This window comes from Esox lucius, chromosome 14, assembly GCF_011004845.1.
Source record: "Esox lucius isolate fEsoLuc1 chromosome 14, fEsoLuc1.pri, whole genome shotgun sequence".
NCBI lineage: Eukaryota > Metazoa > Chordata > Actinopteri > Esociformes > Esocidae > Esox > Esox lucius.
In genome coordinates, this window is record NC_047582.1 from 18,374,516 (window position 1) to 18,384,668 (window position 10,153).

Here is a 10,153-nt window from a genome sequence, read left to right on the forward strand (position 1 = left end):
CTAGCGTTAATGGACTGTGGCTTTTCTCAGTTTGATGCGGTTACAACTACTAAGTAATTAGAATAGACAATAGATTGCAACAAGTTCATATCAGGCGTACTGTCTCTGGTTTCTCATAACTATGAACATTCCTGCTTCTGTCTGTATGCATGTGTGATGCAGCTCCAGCTGATTAAGTGGCTACAGTACAGTTCATTAGACATTACAGCATTGACACATTCGGTCGTTTTTTTCACGGGAACATGTTAGGTGATTACTGTACTGTTTTCATTTTGTGAATTAATTTTTTAAGGTATTTTTGTTAATGTTAAGGATGTCACAGTCTTTTTAATGTGTTAAAGCTCACACCCCCTGGTAGCGGTTTCTCAATGGCACTTCCCCCAACTGACTAAACTCATAGCACAAGTGGCATTCTGTCCCCTTCCCTAAAGGCTTAATGATGGGGATAATGAGTAATAATGAAGGGGATAATGAATGTAATGTGACATTAATTGTTAAAGGTTCATAATATCAGCCCTCAATCAAGTGGAAGGTTGCCATGCATCTAATGAGGCCCTTTCAGCCCAGTGGAGTGAGGGGAAGAATGAGACAAATTAGCTTATTGGCTATTCATGCTCACTCCATTGCCAGCTATTTAAAAGTCATTGACCATTGCGCTTTGGTGGAGCCCTGAGCTGTGTGCCTGTCCTATGGATGTTTGTGTGCCACAGTGGGTGTCGTTCGTGGGGGGGGGGGGCGCTACCTATAATAGAAACGAGCCAATCGAAATGCCAAGTGCCCTTTTGTGAGGGGTGGGCAAATAAACCTGGGCGTAGCTTCCCCCTCCTTCATTAGCATATGAACTGGTCCAATATGTCTGTGGGTCTGGGCCCTGTCAGCCTAAGGTGATTAATATCTTTACGATGCCTTTATGCAGCTGCTTGACCCCCCCACCCGCCTCCAGTACACACTGTTGAGACTCACCCACCCACCACGACCCTCCCGCTTCTCAGCTTTTAACTTGCTTTGCTTTCTAGTGGAATTGATCACAACTGTTTATTGCTCTAAACTATAGTTATTTTTTATATACCACAGTACAACACCCTGCTCTCTGCATTTATCGATTTTACCTGACTATTAAATGCCCAACGTAATTTTTTCCCTGTAAAGTGTTATGTATTATTAGCTGTTGGTTCTGGTGCAAAAGAAGTTAAATCAGTCTGTTGCATGGTTGGGATTTGGGGGGCATGGTGGGAACCTCTGCCAGTATAAGTTCATAGACCGGTAGCACAATTCCAAATGTACGTCAGGTCTCACCCAAGCCTGATGAGTTGAACCCGAGGTCTGACATTTTGATTCTTACCACACTGCTCCCTCAACTAGTTATGCCAAAACTGTCATGTCTTGAGAATTCCTCCGGCCAATGACGCAGCAGAATTTGCAGGCGACTACACCCCCCACCCCCCCCATGGTGGCTGGAACTGGACATTACACTGGAGTGCCTTAGACTGCCGCGCCCTCACGGAGCCCAGTCAAATTGGCTTTTAATTAAGCATTCCTGGAGTGCCCACACATTGGCCTCTCCTTTACAATGAGGTCTTCTCACTTAAAACGTCAGTGCATTGTTGATTTTACCATACTGGTGGCCAACTGGTCCGGTCCCTCACCCCTAACCCTTACCAGTTGCACTGTGTCCCTTCCTTTTTGTGCTGCTCACTAAACCAGCTGTATGATGTGGCCCTGCAGAGGCCCGGTCCATGGATTGAATGGTTTGGCTCTTCATTCCCTCTGCTGTCTGACTGGGGGGGACCTCATAATGGCTTCATTAAGGCAGAAGTTTAATTTGGTTGACAATGAGTTAATGGCCCATGTGTAGTCTATTGGCATCAGGGAGGAGGCTACTGGAGGTGAAGAGGTTTCGATGAGCATTTTCACGGCGAGGTCAGCCGGGGTCAGTACAATGTCAGCCACCAGTGAACAAATGTGTAATTGATGTTGGGACATCCCTGGTGTCCCCTTGGGAAGCTTCTGAGGTCCTTTCACTGGGATGGGGGGGGGGGGGGGGGGGGTAGTATACTCCCTCCTCGCCACACATCACCCCATGGAGTCAGGCAAGAAAAGGGCAAAATGAGACAAATGATATCCCAAAAAGAGGATACGCTTTAATTTCCTCTTTCTCCCCCAGCTGTTTCTTCCTACTGGTGTAATTGATCAGCTCCACACTTCAGGAAGCTGCGATCAGATTTGACAGCCTGCGTGAGGAAGTGTTGTCAGCCTTTGTTTCTGATTAGCACGGATGTTAATATAGAATGGTTATATAGCCCTAGGACACATGCCATGGTCTCTGTAGGTATCACTACTGCTCTGAATACCCCAGTCACATGGATTTAGGTACACTTTAAGCATGAAGGGTCCACTCAGACAGCCGCAGAGCCACTGCGTGAGCTTTTCAATACATCATTAAAGGTAAAATTCACTAATTACCTACTTTTTGAAGGTGGAGAAACCATCAAGAACATTAACCAGCAGTCTGGAGCGCATGTGGAGCTGCAGAGAAACCCCCCTCCCAACACTGACCCCAACGTGCGCATCTTCTCCATCCGTGGCACCCCCCAGCAGATGGAGATGGCTCGTCAGCTGATCGATGAGAAGATCGGGGTAGGTGGTCTTTCATGCCCTCTTCTCTCCCCTGAATCTCTTGTTTGGCCTGATATTCATGAGGGCGCATGTCCGATGCGAGTTGTGACTGGTTCCTGTGGCTGTACCGTTCCCCAGTATGTCTCCTGGGGTTAAACATGAAGCATCCATCAGATGGACTTAATGGAGTGTCAGCGGCCAGCCATGCTCTTTGGCCTTGCTCTCCATTTAACCACAGGTGTGGTCTGTATCTCCTCCCCCCTTTTGTCTAGGCCTCGGGAATGGGGGGCAGCAGCAGTTTTAGTGTGAACCCCTTTGGCCAAGGACAAGCCACCCCTCATCAAAAGTGAGTAGCTGCTTTTTCTCCACATTTTACTGTCTTTCTATTTCCTACTCTTGTGGCTAGAAGCCTCGGTCATAACTTTTGGTCATATTACAAGTAAGTCTTTACATCTTAACCGCCGCTCTTACAACCTGTGGCCGACAATTCCAGAATGCTTCTTTAACACCCGACCAAAGTAAAATAATGAATGTAACCAATTTATAACATCATATGTGAAACGGACTCTGGAATTAACAAGCATCTTTTTTCTTTGTGGTGGCAGTGGCCCCCAGACATTCCTGACAGGAGGATGGGGCACAACATATCAAACGTGGCCTCAGGGCCAGCAGGACCCCAGTAAGTCCACCTTCCTGATTCCAATGTACAAATGGGAATCCAATAACAATTCTATCAATGTCTCAGTTCCAATATGTGTATGTCCTTCCCAAAGGGTTTTTAGGTGAGAAAATGGACAGTAATTGCAGAATTTCAACTAGCCTTGTATCATAGTTTCTGCTGTCTGAAGCTACACTGTTCTTTAACAGACACTTCAGTAGTAATTTGGTAGGGTATGAGGAATGAGTTGTGTTCAGGGCTAGTTCATACAGGTATTGGCACTCCTGTTGGCAGGTTGAAGATGTGGTTAACTGTCTGGATATGGGCTGAATGTGGCCGGTTGAAGATGTGGTTAACTGCCTAGATCTGGACTGAATGTGAGAAACCTTCCTCGCTCTGCAAGAGCCAAATAGTGCGCATTTTCAAGGATCTTTGTCCCTCCATGGAGGTCTTAGTTATGCATGGGGATGTGGTAGGGTTATGTGGTAGAAGCCAAAACCAGTAGGACACATTGGGCCATGTCTGGATGGTAAGCCACAGCCTCTCCTGAAAGGCCCTCATGCAGTAACTCTGTCCTCCAACAGGTTTATCTGTGTCTGGTTGCAGGTCTCAATGGATCCCAGACTGGCCAGGTGGACTATTCCAAAGCATGGGAGCAGTATTATAAAAAGATAGGCAAGTGTCAGTCTTCTTTGGAAGAAAAGTGAAGGGCACTTAATACTGACATATAACCCCTTGTTCTTTGTTTTGTGTAACTCCTTAAGTCTCACTTTCATTTCTTTTTTGAGGGCCTAATACCCGAATCTGTCACTAGACACTTTGCTGTCTTTTTTGGTCTTCGATATTTCGTAGCAACTATTGTGGCCTTGTGTTTTGCTGTTTGCTCGATCGTACAAGTAGGTGGGTAGATATTCCAGATCTTTTAGGAGTTGCTAGGAATTCAGGATATTGTAGATTGCTTACAACTGGGAAATGTTGATGGCCCATTTCTCCAAGTGAAATGCAGAAATCTTTGTATTTCTGTCCCATAAGGAAATTCACAGGTTTGTCTCATTATGTTAATGCTATGTTATTGGACATGTATAGGGAAATAGAGCAGCAGTTATTTCACTTCAAGCTCATACATTTTGAAAAACAAATTGTCCAGGCCAACGTTCATTTGTCTGGGTATCTTTTCCTGGTTGGTTTGGAAGGCCATTGGAGGGCCTTCGGTCATCCACTTGTCAAATACTTGTCTGCGCTGACCGCTGTCCTCTAGTTTCTGCCTTGATGTCCCCAACCACCTGTGTCCTGGACGTGTCTCTATATTAGACTTCAAAACCGTCTGCAGAAGACATTTTGCTTGTTTTTGCTTTGTTTCACTCACTTGATAAAAAAGGATTTGGTTGTTCAGCTGGATTGCTTAGTATCAAGGCACATTCTTCAGTTGATCAGCCACTTTTTTTTTTATTTGAATAAATTAATATATTAGTTGAAACATTTTTTTTTAAATAGTAAACAGGCTATGTATTGACCCTTGTTTTTGTCCTGTGTACAGGTCAGCAGAGCCAAGCCCAGAGCAGTGGTCCTGACTATAGTAAAGCCTGGGAGGAGTACTACAAGAAACAGAGTAAGACTGCACTCATGTGGCTGTATTACGGTTGCTGGGTGATTATAGCGCAGTCTGTGTTTTCTGTGCCACAGATAAGAGCGGGCAGACAGACAATTTTGTGATGAGTACTGTTCTTGTCCTGCAGATTATTTGAAATAATCACTGTGCTTTGTGGATGCATTAGACAAGGCCCACTTATTGGATGAGAAACATCTGTCACGTTATTAACACTCAGCATTTGCTGCTTGGAGGTCTGTAGCCTACCTCTTTGTTAGCCGTGTTTGATCAAGGCCACTCACGTATAGTCTCAGTGAAATACAGTTGGCCGTTCTTGGCAGATGTCTGCGTCTGACAGCAAAATATACTGACATCTTAGGTATTGTGTAATGGAAAGGTATATTCTCATGTTTAGTTCCCTATCACGAAAACAAGACAGTTGATTAGATATTGGTGTTTGGAGTCAGATTTTTGCCAGATATTCTTTCTTGTTTACCTAGTTACTACATTCCCCCCTCCCCCCCTTTGTAGGGCAGTCATTTACAGTAGTATCTTCAAATATTCCTTGTTTATATTGAAAACCGGTGGGTCTTCAAGCAGAGTCGAGGTGCCATCAACAATGCATAATAAAAATCTGAATTAATATAGTATTTATACATATTATTGGTATTTCTATTGATTTGTATTTTCTCTGCTAGTTGTCCTGAGTAGTTTTGTGTCCTATAAGACTAAACATTGCTAGAGAAAGTGCAAGTGTCAGCTCATTCTTGCTTTAAGATCAGTAGCCTTACCATTTTCGGGTGTGCAAGATTAGGTATGTGTGTCTCTAAGCCTTTAAACCTAAAATCCTTTAAATGCTTTAATTTAAAAGGTTTAATTGTGCGGATGAACAGTTCATTGAATACCTTTGAGGGGAGCTCTTGGGATACTTAGAAACCTTCCTCTGATTCAGTTTAAATGCAGCTATTGAACAATTGACTGACAATGAGAAAATAAAACATGAAATTAGTTATTTTAGAAACTAGAATGTTTGTTAAAATAATGCCATAACTCAGCATAACATCAGCATTCAAGCTGATGACGCATGTAACCTGATGCATACGTTCCATGAATCCAGTGCATGCGTCACAAAATGCTCTACAACTGCGTCTTCAATGCAATTCATTTCTTAGTACTACTTCCATTTAATAATACTATTTTTATGTCCCAACAATTGATACCTATTGATCCGAATTGTGCTATGTTACTACTCTTTTTGGATTGCATTTTCAGTTATTCCTGTTTTGACCTTTGAAGACCCCATGTTTTTCTGGCATCATCCTCCAGATGCCAGTTCCCATAATAGGGCATATGTTTGGAGAATCATGGGACAGTTATCTTTCTATGGATATTTTTTTTCTAAATGTGATTTAGGATACTTTTGACAAAAATCCCTGAAAAGATCACGTATTTATGTCTGAATAGTGTCCCGTTTTTAAAAGGTAAACTTTCTCTGGCCTTTGTCTTCAAACTAGAACCTGATTTCCAAAAAAGGTGGAATGCTGTGTAAAATGTGAAGGAAAAAAATGCCGTCATGTGCAAATCATTTAAACCCTATATTCAATAAATAGTACGAGGACAAGATGAAATGCGAAAACTGAAATGTTATTGTTTCTTGAAAAATATGCTCACTTGGGATATGCCAGCAACAAGTTTCAAAAAAGCTTGGACGGGGCCACAAGAGACTTGAAGATTTGTGTAATGCTAAAAAAACAACCTGGTGGAATGTCAACTAATTGCTTAATTGGCAACAGGTCAGTAACATGATTGGGTATAAAAAGAGCATCCCTGAGAGGAGGAGTCTCAAAGCCATGATGGCCATTATCTTTAGGACCTCAGGCAGCACAATTCTGTAGTTGACATCATTGCATGGGCTCAGGAACACTTCAGAAAACCATTGTCTGTGAACACAGTATGTCACTGCATCCCCAAATGCAAGTTAAAACTCTACCATGCAAAGAAGAAACGATATAGAAAGATCCAGAACCGCCATTGCCTTCTGGGCCCAAACTCATTTAATATGGACTGAGGCAAAGTGGAAAACTCCGGTGGTCTGAATCAGAATTTGAAATTATTTTGGGGGATCTTGGATGCCCTGTCCTCCGGATTAAAGAGGAAGGGCCATCCGGCTTATCAGTGCACAATTCACAAGCCCGTGTCTGTGGTGGTATGGGGGTGCCTTAGTGCACATGGCATGGGTGACTTGCACACCTTTGGAAACACCATAAATGCTGAAAAATATGTACAGGTTTTTGAGCAACATGCTGCCATCCAGGCAACGTCTTTTCCAGGGAAGGCATTGCTTATTTTAGCAAGACTATGCCAAACCACATTCTGCAGGTATCACAACAGCATGGTTCTGTAGTAAGAAAAGTCTGGGTGACCGATCGGGGCTGCAGACAGGCCTGTTTAGCACCCTTTGAAAACATCTGGCACATCATGAAACAAAATACAGTGAAGGAGACCCCAAACTGTTGAGCAGCTGAAATCCTTTATCATGCAAGAATGGGACATTTCACTTTCATAACTACAACAACTGGTCTCAGTTCCCAAACACTTCCAGTATTGTTGAAAGCGGTGATGCAACACAGTGGTAAACATGCCCCTGTCCCAAACTTGTTGCTGGCATGAAATAAAAAATGGGCTTGTATTTTTCCAAAAACAATAACATTTTCAGTTAACATTTGATGTTGTCTTTTGTACCCTTTCCAATTAAGTATAGGAGTAAATTATTTGCACATCGCATTCTGTTTTTATTTGCATTTTAAACCGCGTCCCAACTTTTTTGGAAACAGGTTTGCACATCCAGCCTATTAGCTGGTACAGCCCAGTAATGTCAATAGCTCATATTATGGATCGCCTATATCTCTGCTAATTAAAACATTTTGGGGTAATTCTGTGCTTTTTGATATTGCCAATAGCATATCGCTCTCCCCCGATTGACTGCTCATTTGATTACATGACCTGTGAGAATCTTCCTGTTCTCCTAATATGCCCTGTCCATTTCCCCAGGTCAGGCAGCAGGTCCTGGCTCCCAGCAGAGCCCCCCTTCGGACTACAGTGCCGCTTGGGTGGAGTATTATAGACAGCAGGGTCAACATTACTATGGCCAGGGTGCACAGCAAACACAGACCCCGGGCCTTCAGGTGAGAACCAAGTCCTCTCCAACCCACCAGCCCTTGTTGATGCCCCAGGAAGTCTCTACGAATGCTTAATGGATTAAAGACTGGATTTAATTTAAATATGAGAACCATTCTGGCATCAATTACACGGTTCAGTCCGTCAACCTAAATTATTTCCAGAATGCTTTTACATGTAACGTATAATTGTTTTTGTGAATGTTTAATGTATTGCTGTTTTACTGATGTGAACCTATGTTTTACAGGATCATTAGAGGATGCCCTTTAGTTGAAGATTTTTGAATCACTGAGGATGAAAACAAACCTTTTGTAACAGAGGTTTCTAGATTTGCAACGCCTTGAAGACTTACTTTTTTCTTAGTGAGAAACACTAGCTGTAGAATGACTTATACGATTTAAAAAACAAAAAAAAGAATTTCTAAATCAGGAACATTTAATTGTTACTAAATTGTGTACACCATTATTTTGAATGGACAATTTCCGGGATCCCTTTTGGACTTATGAGAGCTGTTTCTGTTTTCTATTTTTTCCTTTTTGATTCAAATGACATCGCCAAAATGAACCCCGGAGTTGTAACATTTCAGCAAACGCAATATAATCTATTTTTTCTAGTTCTGTTGCAATAAAATCGTAATTATGGGCTTAGCAGTCTTGAATACATTTTTGTTTTGTTTTGTCATAAGATGTTTTAAGAATGTGTAAAAAATGTTTTCTTTTCCTTTTACATAAAGCATTTTAATTCAGTGAGATGAAACTGTGATGTTTTGTTACAGGATAATGTATTCTTTTGTTACAAAATACAAGGAGTGATGTTGGCAAATGACAGTCAATTCCTAATTTAATTCCTGATGTGCTTTGTATTCTGTTTTTCATTGTCATTTTATTGTACTCTGGTTTAAAAAAGGTGCAATATCTTATTTCATTTTTGAAACAAAGATGGATTCTCTAATATTTTGACAGACGTTTAACTTGTAGTTCTTAGATTTATTTTTTTTAGGCATATGAAAATGTAATGGATAATTTTTTTATTACAATGATCTGATATGGGAAAAGGGGATGTTGCATATTGTGAGTTTTTTTGCCTTTGCTATCTTGTAAAACTATGTATGTATGCTCAGATACTTGACTAAATACTTTATTTAAAAAAATATATATATATAATTAAATCAAAGATTTTTTTTTCATGGAGTCATTATCACAGGAAAACTGTCCCTGTTTTTCTATTCTGTTTTCATACTGAAAATGTTCAAAGATCGTGAATGTGTAATTTGAAATTTGATTTTGCATCTTGCTATGGACAAAAATGAGAAATGATAGGTTTTTATGTATGTTCTGTACCTAAATCATTCAAGACTGCTAAGCCTCTGGATTCTACCTGTGTAATAATTAATTGTAGTTTTTTATATTCTAAGTATTACGATCAAAATTGTCTTATTTGGTACCACCCAGTTTCCCTAACACCCCATCCAGTACACACTGTGGACTAGTGTACAGTCCAATGCTAATAACTTTTTAATTCTTGATTTTTCTTTCTACTTTGTGTGATCTAATATATGTATGATTGATTAGTTAAGAAATGAATCTAGTATTAACTTCATTGCTTAATGAAAAGGGATATTATAATTTCGAAATGTTTAATTTTAGTGTGTTTTCCCCCCTCATGTGTACAGGTAACCGTGTATTAAAAACGTCAAAAGACTACCTTTATTGTATTCTGTTAAAATTTTCTTTTTCATTTGAAAGCTTTGTTTTTGACATTTCAGTATGTATTTGTCTTAATATTCCGTTTGAACGTAACCTTTCTCAGAGCTCTATTGTAAGACTAACAGAGGAGCATATATAGTATACACTGAGTTTATAAAAAGGTCAAATTCTTTTATTTAGAGATGTTTTGTCAATAAGTTTGCCAGTTGGACAGTTCAAATTTTCCACAATTCTCTTGTGGTTGTAATATAATATTCCATACTGTCATATTAACCCATATTAACATTTTTTCTCCCTAACATTTTTCCTTTTTTCTTTCCAATGATTGGCACCCATACTTTGAGACAATAAACAACCCCTTGTGTTGCAATTTAAATTGGGGGATACTTCTACAAAATATAGCAAATT

At 40.6% G+C, this 10,153-nt stretch overlaps 1 protein-coding gene across 8 annotated transcripts in view; it reads left to right on the forward strand.

The window, feature by feature from the left end:
- Positions 1–9,744, forward strand: part of fubp3 (far upstream element (FUSE) binding protein 3) — a 32,296-nt gene extending 22,552 nt beyond the window's left edge. For 6 of the 8 annotated variants that reach the window (XM_010877799.4, XM_010877800.5, XM_010877801.4 and 3 more), the window contains 7 exons: positions 2,477–2,637; positions 2,889–2,962; positions 3,222–3,295; positions 3,881–3,949; positions 4,812–4,883; positions 7,914–8,047; positions 8,287–9,744. In XM_010877799.4, coding sequence (XP_010876101.1) covers positions 2,477–2,637; positions 2,889–2,962; positions 3,222–3,295; positions 3,881–3,949; positions 4,812–4,883; positions 7,914–8,047; positions 8,287–8,295 — 593 coding nt within the window. In that variant the 3' untranslated portion in view covers positions 8,296–9,744. The remainder of the gene's footprint in view (positions 1–2,476; positions 2,638–2,888; positions 2,963–3,221; positions 3,296–3,880; positions 3,950–4,811; positions 4,884–7,913; positions 8,048–8,286) is intronic. The other 2 variants (XM_010877802.4, XM_010877806.5) reach the window with 1 other exon arrangement.
- Positions 9,745–10,153: the final 409 nt, after the last annotated feature.